The 18,376-nt window shown below is 47.2% G+C and overlaps 1 protein-coding gene across 2 annotated transcripts in view; it reads right to left on the reverse strand.

The window, feature by feature from the left end:
- Positions 1 to 18,376, reverse strand: part of USP3 (ubiquitin specific peptidase 3) — a 64,963-nt gene that overhangs the window by 15,912 nt on the left and 30,675 nt on the right. For both annotated transcript variants that reach the window (XM_024200584.3, XM_024200585.3), the window contains 3 exons: positions 13,304 to 13,387; positions 10,741 to 10,822; positions 1,459 to 1,541 (listed from right to left, as the gene is read on the reverse strand). In XM_024200584.3, the coding sequence (XP_024056352.1) occupies positions 1,459 to 1,541; positions 10,741 to 10,822; positions 13,304 to 13,387 (249 nt within the window). The remainder of the gene's footprint in view (positions 1 to 1,458; positions 1,542 to 10,740; positions 10,823 to 13,303; positions 13,388 to 18,376) is intronic.

Raw genomic sequence — 18,376 nt, forward strand, 5'->3', positions numbered from 1 at the left:
TTACATCATGCTCACTGTAAACAAATCCATGTCTATAAGTGGCATTAATATTAATGTATCAGTAGACTTTAATATAGTTCATACCATCTAGAAAGAATTTAAAGCATTAGAAATTGATTTACAGACTACATATAAAAATCTTTTCTCCATCACTGTTATGCCACCATACCTCATTGAAACATAAAAATTGTAATTACACAGTACAGTCATAATACTCAACAGTTAAGGGCAGGAATTGCATACAGTAATATAGTATCTAGCTGGAACTACAGAGGGATAGGGAAGGTAGATGGATGGCAAGTACCTAGATCATTAGAAGGGTGAAACAGTAGGTCTGACAAGATTAAAAAGACCAGGGCCTGATCCTCAGCTGGTTTAAATCTGAGTATTTCCAATGTAATTAACAGAGCTATGCCAGTTTAAACTAGCTGAGAATTTGGCCTTGGTTTTCAGAAAGAGGCCAGCAATCTACTGGCTCAAGAGTACGCATGACTCCTGCCAGTGCACATGTAATTGCATGCTCAGATGTAGGTACACTACTGTCTCTCTACCCAGTGAGAATTTGGCCCTGAGGATGCACCATCTGATGCATTTTTACTGTGAATATGTGCAAAATATTTGTACAAAGTTAAATTTTGAAGTTACTTTTTGTGAGCAATACAATGATGATTCAATTACACGTGTTAACTTTGGGAGGAGGAGGGCAGAGGCTGCTGCTGTTACACAGAAGAGCCTGCACTTATGGGGTGAAGGAAGGGTCCCTAAGGTCACAAAAATTTCAGTGCAGCTCTCAGCCAGGCTGCATGACATTTGCTAACTTGCATTTTAAATAGATTCACTAGTACATTAAAGGGGGAGGGGAGCAAGAGGATGACATAATGGAGACCAAGCACAACTCCACAAGAGGCCCAGTCTCCAAAGGCCTGGAAAATGAGGGTCAAGAATCGGGTTTGCCTGTCTGGTCAGAGTTCCAGTGGCACCTTGCCACTAGAGCACCTACAAATCTGTTAGTGAGAAACCAGGCCCAGTAACCAGACACTCAAATTATGTTACCATTTCCCAGTGATAATGGTCTGCCCCTCTCTCTGGAGACACTGCATCCTTCCGAACACAGACAATCCCTTCCCCTGCAGATGCCCTAACTGATCCCTGACCCACAAGGGGCGTCATGTCAGACCCCCTACCCTTCAAGCTGAACATCTAGGGGCTTCCTCTGAACATCATTACTACTCCTGAATCAATCACAGGGATCACTTTGGAGAGCTCCTCCCTCCTCTTGGAAGACAGAGGATGTTGCCAAGGCAGCACCCCCCATTCCGACAGGTCTATAGGGCAAGAGTGAGGAAGAGAAGTCGCCGGCCTTTCTTGCCTAGCACTGCAGAACAGATACCACCAAATCAATCTCAAGCCCGGGGTAGGAATTTGATTTGATGATTGCATATAAAACATGATGGATACCTGAGAGACTGAAGGATCGCATTCATGAAACACGTGTTCCCCAGATTGCGAAGGCCTGTAGCACAAAGGGCATTGGTGCTCCCCTGGGAACCAGAAGAAAGAGGTAAGTCAAAAGAGACAGACAGCTACCCCCGAAGCACACAACAGTCACCTGTGCAGCAGTGTACATTCAAATAGAACTAACAACAGACTGTTTGAGCCAGCTGGGAGCCAAGCCTACAACATGACTAGCTCAAAGGATCTAAAAGGTATTTAACTATCTACACAGCTATTAAAGGGGTACCTTGATTGGATTGAAAAATTCGTTTTTTACCATCTAAATAAACCTTCAGAGGACATTTGGGGATCTTTGTTGTTTTGAGAGAATGTTTTACTTACTATTTATAACAATCCACTCTAGGCTGTTGGATGGATTTTCAAGAGCATCTGAGGGTATGTCTACACTACGAAATTAGGTCGATTTTATAGAAGTCAATTTTTAGAAATCGATTTTATACAGTCGATTGCATATGTCCACACTAAGCACATTAAGTTGGCGGAGTGCGTCCTCACTACCATGGCTAGCATCGACTTACGGAGCGGTGCACTGTGGGTAGCTATCCCACGGTTCCCGCAGTCTCCGCCGCCCATTGGAATTCTGGGTTAAACTCCCAATGCCTGATGGGGCAAAAACATTGTCGTGGGTGGTTTCGGGTACATGTCATCAGTCGCCCTCCCTCTCTGAAAGCAACGGCAGACAATCGTTTCGTGCCAGACACCAGGGTGATTAGAAGAGCACAGCAGGGCGCGCTGCGCATCAGAGAGGCTTTGAAAACCAGTTTCATGACTGCCAAGCTTCGGTGTGACAGTTGTGTGTGTTTCTCCTTGATGCAAACCCGCCCCACTTGTTAATTTTAATTCTCTGTAAGCCAACTACCCTCCCCCCTTTGAAATAAAGTAACTATTATTTTGAAACCATGCATTCTTTATTAATTAAAAAAAAAAAAAAAAAGAGAGAGAGATAACGGACAAGGTAGCTCAGGTGGGGTGGGGGAGGAGGGAAGGACAAGGCCACATTGCTTATTGTAGCCACACTAAAAATCAAATTGTTTGAATGACAGCCTTCTGTTGCTTGGGCCATCCTATGGAGTGGAGTGGCTGGGTGCCCGGAGCCTCTCCACCCTCTCACCCCCCACGTGTTCTTGGGCATCTGGGTGAGGAGGATATGGAACATGGGGAGAAGGGTAGGTGGTTATACAGTGGATGCAGCGGGGGTCTGTGCTCTTGTTGGCTTTCCTGCAGCTCCAACAGACGTTTCATCATGTCAGTTTGCTCCCCCATTAGCCTCAGCATCGCGTCCTGCCTCCGCTCTTCGCGCTCACTTAATTCTTTCCTGGCCTCTGCCACTGAATGCCTCCATGCATTAAGCTGTGCTCTATCAGTGCGGGAGGACTGCATGAGCTCGAAAAACATGTCACCACGAGTGCATTTTTTTCGCCTTCTAATCTGCTATAACCAGCGGTGAGCTGGAGCCGGTTCCCACCGGTTCGCGGGAACCGGTTGTTAAATGTAGAACCCCTTTTAGAATCGGTTGTCCCGGTTCTAAAAGGGCTTTTAAATTTAACAAAAGCTCCAGCAGCTCCTGCCCTGCCCCCTGCCCCAGCTCACCTGGCTCCGGCTCCGCCTCTGCCTCCTCCCCTGAAGGCTCCCCCTCCCGGCTTCCCGCGAATCAGCTGTTAGCGTGGGAAGCCTGGGAGGGCTGAGAAGGAAGCAGCAGCTTCCTGCAGGTGAGCTGGGGTGGAGGGCGCGAGGAGGGCTCCAGGCGCCACATGGCTCCAGGCGGACCCGGCCCTGACTCCGACTCCGGCCGGGCGGCGCGACTCCGGCCCGACCCCCGACTCAGGCCCCGACTCCAGGCCAGACCCTGGCCCCAACTCCGGGCCAGCCCCCGCCTTCGGGCTGGCCCGCGGCTCCAGCCCCCGGCCCCCGACTTCGCCCCGGCCCAGCCCGCCGAATCGTAGAAGGTCGTAGAGACCGTCGAATCGTGGAAGTCAACGAATGGCTACGCAAGTGGTGTCGGAGAGAAGGCTTTGGATTCTTTGACCATGGGATGGTGTTCCAAGAAGGAGGAGTGCTAGGCAGAGACGGGCTCCACCTAACGAAGAGAGGGAAGAGCATCTTCGCAAGCAGGCTGGCTAACCTAGTGAGGAGGGCTTTAAACTAGGCTCACCGGGGGAAGGAGACCAAAGCCCTGAGGTAAGTGGGGAAATGGGATCCTGGGAGGAGGCAAGAGCAGGAGAGCGCAAGAGGGGAGGACCCCGTCTCATACTGAGAAAGAGGGACGATCGATGAGTTATCTTAAGTGCCTATACACAAATGCAAGAAGCCTGGGAAACAAGCAGGGAGAACTGGAAGTCCTGGCACAGTCAGGGAACTATGATGCGATTGGAATAACAGAGACTTGGTGGGATAACTCACATGACTGGAGTACTGTCATGGATGGATATAAACTGTTCAGGAAGGACAGGCAGGGCAGAAAAGGTGGGGGAGTTGCATTGTATGTAAGAGAGGAGTATGACTGCTCAGAGCTCCGGTATGAAACTGCAGAAAAATCTGAGAGTCTCTGGATAAAGTTGAGAAGTGTGAGCAACAAGGGTGATGTCGTGGTCGGAGTCTGCTATAAACCACCAGACCAGGGGGGTGAGGTGGACGAGGCGTTCTTCCAGCAACTATCAGAAGTTGCTAGATCGCAGGCCCTGGTTCTCATGGGAGACTTTAATCACCCTGATATCTGCTGGGAGAGCAATACAGTGGTGCACAGAAAATCCAGGAAGTTTTTGGAAAGTGTAGGGGACAATTTCCTGGTGCAAGTGCTGGAGGAACCAACTAGGGGCAGAGCTTTTCTTGACCTGCTGCTCACAAACAGGGAAGAATTAGTAGGGGAAGCAAAAGTGGATGGGAACCTGGGAGGCAGTGACCATGAGATGGTCGAGTTCAGGATCCTGACATAAGGAAGAAAGGAGAGCAGCAGAATACGGACCCTGGACTTCAGAAAAGCAGACTTTGACTCCCTCAGGGAACAGATGGGCAGGATCCACTGGGAGAACAACATGAAGGGGAAAGGGGTCCAGGAGAGCTGGCTGTATTTTAAAGAATCCTTATTGTGGTTGCAGGAACAAACCATCCCGACGTGTAGAAAGAATAGTAAATATGGCAGGCGACCAGCTTGGCTTAACAGTGAAATCCTTGCTGACCTTAAACACAAAAAAGAAGCTTACAAGAAGTGGAAGATTGGACAAATGACCAGGGAGGAGTATAAAAATATCGCTCAGGCATGCAAGAGTGAAATCAGGAAGGCCAAATCGCACTTCGAGTTGCAGCTAGCAAGAGATGTTAAGAGTAACAAGAAGGGTTTCTTTAGGTATGTTAGCAACAAGAAGAAAGTCAAGGAAAGTGTGGGCCCCTTACTGAATGAGGGAGGCAACCTAGTGACAGAGGATGTGGAAAAAGCTAATGTACTCAATGCTTTTTTTGCCTCTGTCTTCACAAACAAGGTCAGCTCCCAGACTGCTGGACTGGGCAGCAGGTGACCAGCCCTCCGTGGAGAAAGAAGTGGTTCGGGACTATTTAGAAAAACTGGATGAGCACAAATCCATGGGGCCGGATGCGCTGCATCCGAGGGTGCTAAAGGAGTTGGCGGATGTGATTGCGGAGCCATTGGCCATCATCTTTGAAAACTCATGGCGATCGGGGGAGGTCCCGGATGACTGGAAAAAGGCTAATGTAGTGCCCATCTTTAAAAAAGGGAAGGAGGAGGATCCGGGGAAGTACAGGCCAGTCAGCCTCACCTCAGTCCCTGGAAAAATCATGGAGCAGGTCCTCAAGGAATCAATTATGAAACACTCAGAGGAGAGGAAAGTGATCAGGAACAGTCAGCATGGATTCACCAAGGGGAAGTCGTGCCTGACTAACCTAATTGCCTTCTATGATGAGATAACTGGCTCTGTGGATGAGGGGAAAGCAGTGGATGTGTTATTCCTTGACTTTAGCAAAGCTTTTGATACGGTCTCCCACAGTATTCTTGCCGCCAAGTTAAAGAAGTATGGGCTGGATGAATGGACTGTAAGGTGGATAGAAAGCTGGCTAGATCGTCGGGCTCAACGGGTAGCGATCAATGGCTCCATGTCTAGTTGGCAGCCGGTTTCAAGCGGAGTGCCCCAAGGGTCGGTCCTGGGGCCGGTTTTGTTTAATATCTTTATTAATGATCTGGAGGATGGTGTGGACTGCACTCTCAGTAAGTTTGCAGATGACACTAAACTGGGAGGCGTGGTAGATATGCTGGAGGGTAGGGATCAGATACAGAGGGACCTAGACAAATTGGAGGACTGGGCCAAAAGAAACCTGATGAGGTTCAACAAGGACAAGTGCAGAGTCCTGCACTTAGGACGGAAGAATCCGATGCCCTGCTACAGACTAGGGACCAAATGGCTAGGTAGCAGTTCTGCAGAAAAGGACCTAGGGGTCACAGTGGACGAGAAGCTGGATATGAGTCAACTGTGTGCTCTTGTTGCCAAGAAGGCTAATGGCATTTTGGGCTGTATAAGTAGGGGCATTGCCAGCAGATCGAGGGACGTGATCGTTCCCCTTTATGCGACATTGGTGAGGCCTCATCTGGAGTACTGTGTCCAGTTTTGGGCCCCACACTACAAGAAGGATGTGGAAATATTGGAAAGAGTCCAGCGGAGGGCAACAAAAATGATTAGGGGTCTGGAGCACATGACTTATGAGGAGAGGCTGAGGGAACTGGGATTGTTTAGTCTCCAGAAGAGAAGAACGAGGGGGGGATTTGATAACTGCTTTCAACTACCTGAGGGGGGGTTCCAAAGAGGATGGAGCTCGGCTGTTCTCAGTGGTGGCAGATGACAGAACAAGGAGCAATGGTCTCAAGTTGCAGTGGGGGAGGTCTAGGTTGGATATTAGGAAACACTATTTCACTAGGAGGGTGGTGAAGCACTGGAATGCCTTACCTAGGGAGGTGGTGGAATCTCCTTCCTTGGAGGTTTTCAAGGCCCGGCTTGACAAAGCCCTGGCTGGAATGATTTAGTTGGGAATTGGTCCTGCTTTGAGCAGGCAGTTGGACTAGATGACCTCCTGAGGTCCCTTCCAAAACTGATATTCTATGATTCTAACTCTGGGCTGGCTCCGGCCTGGCCCCTGGCTCTGGGCTGGGCTCCGACTCCAGGACGGCCAGCGGCGCCAGCCCAGCCCCCAACTCCGGCCCGGCGCCCGCGGCCCCCATCTCCAGGCAGCGCGGTAAGGGGGGCAGGAAGCAGGTGTTGGATAGAGGGCGCGGGGGTGGATTAGGGTCGGGACTCGGGTCGGTCAGAGGGCAGGGAACAGGGGAATTGAATGGGGGCAAGGGTCCTGGGGGGGCAGTCAGGAAGGAGCAGAGGTGTTGGATGGGGCGGTGGGAGGCAGTAAGGGGCAGGGGTTCCGGCAGTGGTCAGGGGACAGGGAGAAGGGGTGGTTGGATGGGGCAGGGGTTCCGCGGGGCCATCAGGAATGAGAGGAGGGGTTGGATGGGGCAGCAGGGGGCAGTTAGGGGACAGGGAAGGGGGGTGGATGGGGCAGGGGTCCCGGGGGTAGGGTGTCAAGGAACATGGGGGGTTGAATGGGGCAGGAGTCCGGGGGGGGGGCGGGGGAGGGCACAACCCCCTCGTGGGGTGAGGGGGAGGGAACTGGTTTAAGGTCGACGGAACGGGGTTGGTTGTGTGGACGCATTCATTTTTAAATCGACCTGACGCGGCTAAATTTGACCTAATCCCTTAGTGTAGACCAGGCCTGAGTTAGGTACCCAATTCCCAACGCTTTTCAATGGGAGCTGCATGCCAACCTCCCTAAGGCACTATTGAAAATCATCTCACCCTGAAAATGAGATCTAATTCCTTGCCAATTACCCATTGACTCCCCCACCATCATGTGGTATGGGTTGCTCTTTTAGGACTCCTTATGAGACCCCAGCACTGGGCTGCTGGCTTTTTTGTTTTGAAAAAAACAAACAACATTTTGGGGAAAACTACTGAAATTAAACAGACTGTACAAGCTGAAGGGGTTGGGGATAGGAGTGCTGGAGAGAGCAGGCATGTGACATTGTTGGCTTACCAACTGTTGACAGTTTAGAGGAATGCAGCACACAGGCTAATTTGGTTTTGTAGCTACTTTTATTTCTAAATCTTTTGCACTTGTGTTTTAGTTGCCAGTCAAAATTTATACATTACATAAGAACAACATGATGAACTTTTAACTTTACGGTCTCCAGAATGGTATGTTAACCAATCTTCTAACAACAGGAGTTCAAAATCAACTCTAGTCCTGACAAGAGCAGTGTGCTTTCAAGTAGGGACAATGGGAGAAAGCTTCTGTAATTCAGATACTGTCCCCTGGCTTATGTCTTGATATCATTAGAGAATTTAACATTACCACAAACAACATACAAAACTTAAGTCTCAAGTAAAGCCTAAAGAGCGAACAGCATAAGAATATTTTATAATATTTAGATAGAAAAGTCAGCATTAGATAGAAAACTCAGCATTTTAGCAGTTGAGTAATTGCAAGAGCCTATTTTTAAAGGAGGTGTTGTTTCCAACATACAAAAACCCCACCCCCACAATGCCTTTTAGTACCCTTCTCACCCCATCTCTGGTTAGACAGCATGGCATTATTGCAAACACCCTGTGCCCTGCTTTTTCTAGACACTGATCCAACGTGCCAGCAGAGAAAAGACCATCAGTTGCCTTGGGCAACATTCATGTATTAATAAAACAGAGAAAACAAAGATAGCTCAGACTCTAAAATGGATATAATCTCCATTCAGTTAGTATGTTCTAATTCAGTCTTCTCAATTGCTATACATCAGCTGTAGTTTTACTTCTGATTTTCCAGACACTGAGAATTCATGTGAGTCTGTAGCCAAAAAGAAGCCTGTACAGTATTGCAAATGCTTCCTCAGTCGTCCTGAGAAATGTTCTTATCAATTGAAGAAGGACACTAACTAGGCCTGCCAGTTTTGAAAGTAACTAAAACCCCAGACGTCCAAGACAGCAACTCACTACCAGCTGCTTGGAACTCTGGGCATGCAGAGGGAGCCAATTAGGAGTATGTCCACACTGCAATTAGATACCCGTGGTTGGCCTGTGCCATCTGGCTCAAGCTAAGGGGCGATTTACTTACGGTGTCGATATTTGGGCTTGGACTGCAGCCTGAGCTCTGGGATCCTCCCCACCTTGCAGGGTCCTGGAGTCTGGGCTCCAGCCCAAGCCCAAATGTCTACACTGCAATTCAACAGCCCCTGAGCCCAAGTCAGCTGGCACTGGCCAATCATAGGTTTTTAATTGCAGTGTAGACATAGGAGAGCAGCTGTACAGCTGTCCTACCAACCACACCCATCCCTACTTCCATGCACCCTCTGGAGAATTCCTGCCTCTCCGAGTAAGCTATCTGTGTGGAGAGGCAAGTTTATGCATCAACAATGTAGCACCAGCAGCTGAGAGCTACTACTGCAGCTCCCACGGGTCAGGTTCCATTCCTGCACTGCATTCTTGCCCTTCTTTTAATTTTTTATACATGCAGCCCCACCAAGCTGGGAGAGGGCAGAGTGAAACTGAATGTGAAAGCGGTATGCCCTCTAGCCAACATCAGGAGACAGGTACCTATAAAGTGGGAGCAGCAGGCAAGATGAGAATAGAGACAAAGGGTAACATTTTCAAAAGCACCTAAAGACACTTCTGAAAAATGGGACTTAAACCCTTTTGAAAATTTTACTCAAACGTTTATTAAGAACCTGAGAATGGCCATACTGAGTCAGAACAAAGGTCCATCTGGCCCAGTATCTTGCTTTCCGACAGTGGCCGGTGACAGATGCTTCAAAGGGAATGAATGGAACAGGGCAATTTATTGAGTGATTCATCCCATTATCCAGTTTCAGCTTCCAGCAGACAGAGGTTTAGGAACACTCACAGCATGGGGTTGCACCCCAGATCATCTTGGCTAGTAGCCATTCTTGGACCTATCCTCTGTGAGCTTATCAAATACTTTTTTTGAACCCAGTTTTATTTTTGACCTTCACGTCATCCCCTGGAAATTAGTTCCGCGGGTTGACTGAACGGTGTGTGAAGAAGTACTTCCTTATGTTTTAAACCTGCTGTCTATTCATTTAATTGGGTGATCCCTGGTTCTTATGTTATGAGAAGGGGTAAATAACACTTCCTTATTTACTTTCTTCACACACATGATTTTTATAGCCATCTATCATACCCACCTCTCAAGTCATCTCTTTTCTAAACTGACTAGTCCTAATCTTTTTTAATTTCTCCTTGTATGGAAGCTGTACCATGCCCCTAATCATTTTTGTTGCCTTCTCTGTAACTTTTCCAGTTCTAATATATCTTTTTGAGATGGGACAACCAGAACTGCGTGCAGGATTCAAGTTGTGAACGTACTATGAATTTATAGAATAGCATTATGATATTTTCTGTCTTATTATCTGTTTGTCCCTTTCCTATTGGTTCCTAACATACTTTTAAGGCTTTTTGACTGCTGCTGCACATTTAACAGATGTTTTCATAGAACTATTCACGATGACTCCAAGATCTCTTTCTTAAGTGGCTACAGCTAATTTATAACCAATCATTTTGTATATACAGCTGTGACTTCCCTCCCCCCATGAGCATTACTTTGCACTTATTATCAACACTGAATTTCATCTGCCATTTTGTTGACAAGTCACTTGGTTTAGTGAGATCCCTTTGGAACTCTTCACAGTCAGCTCTGGACTTCCCTATCTTGACTAACTTTGTGTCATCTACTAACTTTGCCACTTCTCTGATTACCCCCTTTTCTTAATTTGCAATTACCTCCTTAACTAATAGGGAGGAATGGTTTGTGTCCTTTTCTTCTGCAATTGACAATTTGACTGCAATACTCATCTACCAGACAAGAGGCTGCCTCTTACCTACCTCTGCTTTTCAGCCCAATTGGCACTAGCTGTTTCCTAGTTAGCGGATGCTGCTAAGCAACAGGGAAGCTCAAGCATTAGGTTAGTGTGATTACAAGAGGACCCAGCAATTTTTAAAAAAGAAATAAGTCACCTCTCCATTAGAGGAAGGCAGAGAGATACAACAAATACATGACATTTAGAATTTGAAGCCAGATTATAACCACTTTAAAACTAGGTCAACATTAGGCCCATTTTGAGCCTTGGTAAGTTGACGAAGCCCCTTCAAGCACTGAAAGTGTTGTACTTACATTTACTTTTAATAATTTGCTGTTCAGAGATGAATTTTCCAATAGTTTTCTTTTCCTATGTCTGTCTGCTGTAAAAGCTGAACTATAGTAAAGGAATAAATTAGTTAAAACATGTTATTTATTATAAAAAATATAAAATGGACAAAGTGAGTGTGCATTCATCTTAATGTCTAACAGTTACAGATCAGATCATTAACATTCAAGAGCAGAAAGGCCTTCCCCGGTTTCAACGTATGCTTTTATAGAGGTACAATAAACATTTAATATTTGTCTTAAAATAGAAAAGATACAAAAACTCTTCTTTTAATAGTGTCTAATACAGGGGTTCTCAAACTGGGGGTTGGGACCCCCCAGGGGGTCGCGAGGTTATTACATGGGGGGTCACGAGCTGTCAGCCTCCACCCCAAACCCCGCTTTGCTTCCAGCATTTATAATGGTGTTAAATTAAAACCACTTTTTTATATATTTATAAGGGGGGGTTCACACGCAGAGGCTTGCTATGTGAAAGGAGTCACCAGTACAAAAGTTTGAGACCCACTGGTCTAGTATCTGAATTAATGTAATTATGTTATGCTATAGCGAGTACCCTGAAGCATGTCCTAATTATCATGCAACTTCTGATCTGAAAACAGACTTAATATTTTTTTAATCAAAAGGACACTTCATATTGAATTTCTCCAGTGGCACTTCTTGTCTTCCGAAGTGTCTCTCCAGAGCTTTAGAAAGACACTTTAAAATAAGTGCAGAGCCAAACAATTTAAGGCAGAAAACAACTTGAGCCACAAGCTTTGCAGTTTCTCTCAGACAAACACTAACAACATTATATCAAAAAAGTCCATTCTTAGAAAATTATTGGGTGTAATGCATTAAGGGCTTCATATGTTGCTAATCAATGACAGTCACTTACACTAAACATACTTTTATAGCCTTTAAGATAAGCTTTTAGAAGACAAAGTGCCCAAGTAAGAAGTGAACTGTTTTACAGTTATTCAAAACAGCTGGAAACCTGTAAGAAGCACAAAATAAACTGTTGAGATGCTACTGGTTCATGAGAAATTATGCAGTGCACCACTGCAGTGTGATCTAATGTATCTAGATCCTCCACTGCTGTGTGCAAAATATATCAGTGTTTGTCAGGCCAGGGTGAGGGGAGACTCCCAAACAACAAGTTCCTTCATAGAAATGTGCATCATAGGATAACAGTGTTCCTCCAAGAGTGCTCTGGCACCAGCCAAGAGGCAAAATCTAAAATATAAAAAACCTAAAGACAAGTAGCATGCTATAGCAACGTTCTTCAATATTTCCTTTGCCGTTTCAAGTCTATAGTTTAAATACTTTTGACCATGAAGTCACTGCAATGGGCTTTCACCTTGGGACATGGCTACTAGCCATGAGTTGGCCTTGACAGTGACAACCTTCACCTCTGAAAAACTAAGTTGCCGATTTTCTCCAAGGCTTCCCTAAATATTAAATACATCCCTCATCTACATGTTGTACACTTGTTATCAACCCAGCAAATAACGGAATGAAAAACAATGAGTGTTAGTATTTCCTAGCCGCATTCAAATGAGACAGCAGATGGAAGTAGAGAGGGTCTCAGATTAGGACAATGCCAAACAGGAGATTCTGATGCCAAAGTGACACATTTAGCGTACCAGTATCAGATTTTCCAACATCACAGCCACTTGTTAGTGATGTTGGTGTGTGAACTCTGGGGCAGCCAAACAATATTTGGAAGAACCTGTGTGTGCCTAGACTTCCACAAGATATTTTGCAAAGTTTCCAAGCAAACTATGAAAGCCCTAATATTTTCCTCTCCTGAACTGGCTGCAGCATCTGCATGATAAAGATTATAATATTTCTCAGTAGAAGAGAGCTAGATAAGTCACAATAAAGCACTGCTCTTCTGTAACTCAGTATACAATTATTATAAGTTCATGAGCTTTCCTCATCTTCAGATGTTCAGAAACCAGGCCACGCAGTTAACATCTATCAGGATATTTCCTTCTTCCATTTCCACTTTAAGTGCTCTGCTCCAGCAACCAAATCTTAATTCTGGGAACCCATGCCTGCTTCTTGGCAAGACGTTTCCCAAGATATTCTTGTCAAGGACAAGTCTGAATGCCTCAGTCAGCACATAGACCAGGGGTTCTCAAACTGGGGGTTAGGATCCCTCAGGGGGTCGTGTGGTTATTACATGGGGGGTCGTGAGCTGTCAGCCTCCACCCCAAACCCCGCTTTGCATCCAGCATTTATAATGGGCTTAAATATATAAAAAAGTGTTTTTTAATTTATAAGGGGGGGGTCGCACTCAGATGCTTGCTATGTGAAAGGGGTCACCAGTAAAAAAGTTTGAGAACTACTGACATAGACAAAGCTGCTTGTTAATTGCATTTCCATGAGTTTCAATGTAGAAGTCATCCCAACCCCGTAATCCTGGTATCTCTTTTAGATGATGAAAAGGCTTGTACAAGGACAAGGTACAAAAAGAAAATCCATTCAAATTAAACAATATCCAAGTCCACCCAGAGCGGGGAGGGGGAGTGGTAAGCAGGTTACTTACTTTTCCAAGTTCTGTAGGTGCTCCCTGACTTTCTGTACCAGGCCCAGCTTGGTATCATTGACTACAAAATCATCACAGCGATAACTGCAAGAAAAACAATCAGCAAGTGTAAAGGGTTTCAGTGACATATAGCACTTCAAAGCCTGGATATAGCAGACGAGCTCACGTGACTATGGGAGCAAGTACTGGAGGCAATAGGTATTTAGGGTAAGAGTTTTGAGAAGTGGGTTAAATTCAAACACACTGAATTTAACCCATTTCTCAAAACTGTTTTTCTATTTACAAGAGGTGCCAGCAGCTTCTTACTCCTGTGCTCTCTTTTCTCTACTGCAGCTCTATCCCCAGACCACATCAAACAACAGTTTGTAAAATTAAATCCAGGACTCCAGCTAGCATCTTCCCACCAAAAAGTAAAACTAAAAGCATCAAGTGTCATTAGTCCTACTTCAGAACTCCAAGGCTCCAAAATGCAAACATGCCCTGTGGAACTGATATTGGCATTAGAGGCTCTGGTTCAAAGAAAAGCCATACCACTCGGACAGAAACTATAGTGTATGCAGAACAGGCAAATGAAATCTGTGATTGTATGTTACCTCAATACAAATAATTAAACTGATTGTAAAATATTGTTATTACAGTCGTGCCATGAGCCCCATTGTCCTGGGTGCTGTACGCACTTAAGAAGAGAGAAAGCTCCTGCCCTGAACAGCTTGCACTCCAAACAGAAGAAACACAAAAGGGTGGGGAACCGAGGCACAGACGGATTATGTGATTTGACGTAAGTCGCACAGGAAGTCTGTGGAAGAGCTAGGAGATCTTGGTTAAGGGCTTGGCTACACTTGCGAGTTACAACGCATTGAAGGAGCCGCGGGCGCACTAGCTCACTGTCCGTCCACACTGGCAAGGGACGTAGAGCGCTCTGACTCCATGGCTAGAGCACTCCTGGTACTCCACCTCGGCGAGTAGAATAATGTTTGATGCGCCCCCGCTGGAGCGCCCCAGCATCAGTGTGAACGAGGTGTTGGGTTACTGCGCTCTGATCAGCCTCCGTAAACGTCCCATAATCCCCTTAAGTCAAGTGGCCACTCTTGTCATTGTTTTCGATATGCCCTTTGAAAGCTCTGTTTGACATCCAGCATGCTTATCTGCTCCGAGACAAAGCAACCATTACTGTGAAATGCTGTGGGGGGGAGGAGAGGTCTGCTGCTGTCTGAACTTACAAGACAGCATGCTGACATGCTCTCAGCGCCCCCAAAAAACCCACCCCCCCCCCCCCCCTACACCCAACACACCCCCCCCACACTCCACCCCCCCCCCCCATTTGAAAAGCATGTGGCAGCCACTTGCATGCTGGGATAGCTAACATAATGCACTGCTCTCTGTGGCCGTTGCAAGAGCTGCTAATGTGGCCACGCCAGCATAGGCAGCAAGTTATATGGGCCCGTGGTGCACATGTTCCACCAATATTCCTGAAGGTGGGCCCAGCTCCACCAATGTTTGGGCCCCAGGCCCCATGCTTTGGGGTGCTCTCACCTCGGGGGCAGCTCCCCCCTTCCCCGGAGCCCCTGTGTGCTGCAGAGAGCACCCCTGCGCTGACCCAGCTCACAGCCCATTGGCCGGGAACCCCAGCCAATGGGAGCTACAGGGGGCAGTGCCAGAGCTACCTGGCTGCGCCTCCACAGCAAGGAGGGGGAGGGAGCCACAGGCAGCGGCTCTCAGCCCTGGGCAGAGAGTGAGCAGCAGGAGTCTGTCCCTGTTAGACAGACACAGACACAGCCGGTGAGCCGGGAGGTTGTGGGGGCAGACAGACACAAGGACACAGCCGGGGGTTGTGGGGACGCACAGATGGAGCCATGGGCGGGGAAAAGGAGCAGCGATGGGCACCCCAGGGCTGGCATAAAATACACAGGACAGAGGGGGCTTCCTGAGGGGGCTATAGCAAACCTCCTCCCCTCCTCCCCCCAGCCCCCCCGCAGCACAGACCCAGGTTGCAGCTGGCTCCGTCCATCACTCCCCCCCGCCCCACAGAAACCCACACAACCCTCTGCCCCCCCCGAGAGACCCCCCAATGGCCCCTGTGACCCCTCTCCAGAGAGCCCCCCCCTTTGTGCCAGACAACTCCCCTCCCCCACTGTCTCCCCTGCTCCAGAGCTCCCTACAATCTCCCCCTTTGCCTTCCCCCTCCCCGCCAGCCCATTGGCCAGGGGGGCTCCCAACCTACTGGCCAGCACAGCCAATGGGAGCTGCACCTGAGGCAGGGTGCCTGCTTGCAGATGCAGACCTGCCTGGCTGTGCCTCCACAGCATGGGGAGGGGGAGCCACAGGTGAGCAAGCCCCGGTCATCATGATCACAGGCACAGCAATTCTCTGGATATTTAATTTCACTGAGGCAAGTAATTCAATCTACTCTTCCTTTCCAGACAGTTTGTGGCTTTTCCTGTAAGAACACGTACAATTTCTTTGCAAAGAAGTCCATTTGTAGTTTTTTCACTTGAGAAGTATATTTTCTGGTTGTTCATAAGCTCATTTATTTTGTTAACTCGGTTTTATAGGTAATTTAAAAAGTCACTTGAATTATACCTATTTTTTTCCATTGGTCCAAAAACACATGGAAGATGTGCAGATTTTTATTTCTGTGGGCCAAACCACCCTGTGTAGAAATATAAATGTCAGAGACAGAAAAGCTCTTTAAGGGTAAGGGTGCCTTCAGGAAATTGTCCTCAAGTCATTCATTCTTCTGGGCATTCCATTCTATTGTTCCTTCCTATAGTGATACAGGTCTGTCGCATCTTACACGCATTTAACATGTGCGATTTCAGCTTTACGCGGTCGGCAAAAACAAAAAACAAAAACAAAAAAAGAGAAAAATAACAATTTTAATACTGTACCTGTAGTGCGGGCGATTCCGCCCGCCATTGAACTCAATGTAATTTTGACTATACGCGGTTTTTGCTTTATGCGCTGACCGCAGAATGTAACCCCAGCGTAAGATGAGACAGACCTGTAGTGATCAGTGTTTCCACCCACACAGGAGAGGCAGAAGACTGGGTCAACCCTGCAGTGACTGTGCCGCTACTCTTGTTCTGTCTGCTCCCTCTACCAGCCCCTTTGGTCTCCCTAAGATTGCCCCTACCATTACTCCCTCTGGGTCTTCCTTCTCTGGAGCTTCTCATGAAGTAAAGTCTGTCATTACAGGCTCTTATCTCTGTAATGTATTTATTTTTGATGTATTTATTAAGTGTTAATTAATGCACTGTGGGAGTCCCCTTCAGCCCTCTGTATAAATTGATCCTCTTTTTTCCATATGTTTTGTCCATAGGGTTTTCTGCAGCCCTAGGGCAACCAGCAATAACCCCTGTGCCTTTGCAATGGGGTGAGGGAAGGGGACCATGGGTTCCATATTTATGTGATTTGCAAGAAGTGTTATCATTCCTCAAGGTACCAAATGTGTTTAAATGATATAAGTGCCTTGTAAAATCCCAAAGCAAGCTCATTTTCATTTCTCATGTAATAATCTCACATACAGTATACACACATTTTTCATTAATTATATGAGTTGAATTTATTAAGTAGTAGTAGTAGTAGTAGTAGTAGTAGCTAGGTTACTGTTTTGGTTTTTTTCGATGTGGCAAAAAGTGTGCTATTTTATGGGCTGAATGACATAATACCCCCCCCCAATGTCCGCCACTAAGTCCGGTAATTTTGTCAAGCGTTCGTCGCACAACATGGTGGTGCCTACCCCTGCCTTGTGCTTCAGGGGGTCACGGGATCCAGGGCGGCCTGGGGACTTAGAGGGGGGCCTGGCGCTGTCAGCAGCGAGTGACCTGGCTCCAGCCCACTCCGCTCCACCTCACTGGCTCCCAGCATTGCTCGGGGCGGGGGGCTTTGGGGAAGAGGTGGAGTGGGGGTGGGGTGGGAAGAGGCGGGGCGGAGCAGGGTTGCTCGCTGCTGTTGGCGCCAGGCACCCCGCTAACTCCCCAAGCCACCCTGGAGCCCACGTCCCCCTGAAGCGCAGGGCCCCCCAAAGTGCGGGGCCCGGGGCGGTTGCCCCAGTCCGTCCTATGGATGGGACGGATCCACTTGGGCACCATCAAAAATTATACAAACCTGCCGCCCATGCACGCCAGTGCTCTGGCAGCTGGCAGTGTGGACAGACTGCAGCGCTTTCCCTACTGCGCTCTACGAAGGCTGATTTAACTCAAAGCGCTCTACATCGGCAAGTGTAGCCATGCCCTAAATTTCCAAGTCCTGGTCCAGTGCCTTAACAACAAGCTCATCCAATAGGTTTTTGTAAGATGTATTTCCACTACAAGTTATTTGTCTAAGAATGTTTTATGTATGTGCTGTACAATGGGAACGAACGGCATGGAAATGTCTAAAAATCAAGTAAGCATTTGGAAGCTGTCAGGAGAAGCAGCAGCAGGGAGACTGCTATTAACAGAAACCATTAACTGTGTTGTGTAAAGAAAGAGCCTGATTCCCCAACTGCCTTCATACCTCATGCAAAGTGAGCATAAAATTCTATCAAATCAAAATGGCAGCATTTTCACCCCCTCTGCAGAAGCGACTGTGACGGGTTGGATCACAGAAACCCCCTTGGGAGCTGCCATCCGATGTGCCAAGACTACCCCTGCTTCTGTTTTCCCTGCCAGCTTAGGGCTCCAGCACCCTGTCTTGCTGAGCCAGCCACTCCTGTCTGGCTCCAACACAGACTTAGGGTCTGAATCACTTGTCCCAAAACTGCAAGTTTACCCAAAAACAGCTCACAGGAGTGTGCTTGTCTTTAGCACTCAGATGCCCAACTCCCAATGGGGTCTAAACCCAGATAAATCCGTTTTACCCTGCATAAAGCTTATGCAGGGCAAACTCATAGATTGTTCGCCCTCTATAACACTGATAGAGAGATATGCACAGCTGTTTGCTCCCCCAGGTATTAATACATACTCTGAGTAAATTACTAAATAAAAAGTGATTTTATTAAATACAGACAGTAGGATTTAAGTGGTTCAAAGTAGTAACAGACAGAACAAAGTAAGTCACAAGCAAAATAAAATAAAATGCGCAAATCTATGC

Source organism: Terrapene carolina, unplaced genomic scaffold (assembly GCF_002925995.2).
Source record: "Terrapene carolina triunguis isolate 2854851 unplaced genomic scaffold, T_m_triunguis-2.0 Scaffold67, whole genome shotgun sequence".
Lineage (NCBI taxonomy): Eukaryota > Metazoa > Chordata > Testudines > Emydidae > Terrapene > Terrapene triunguis.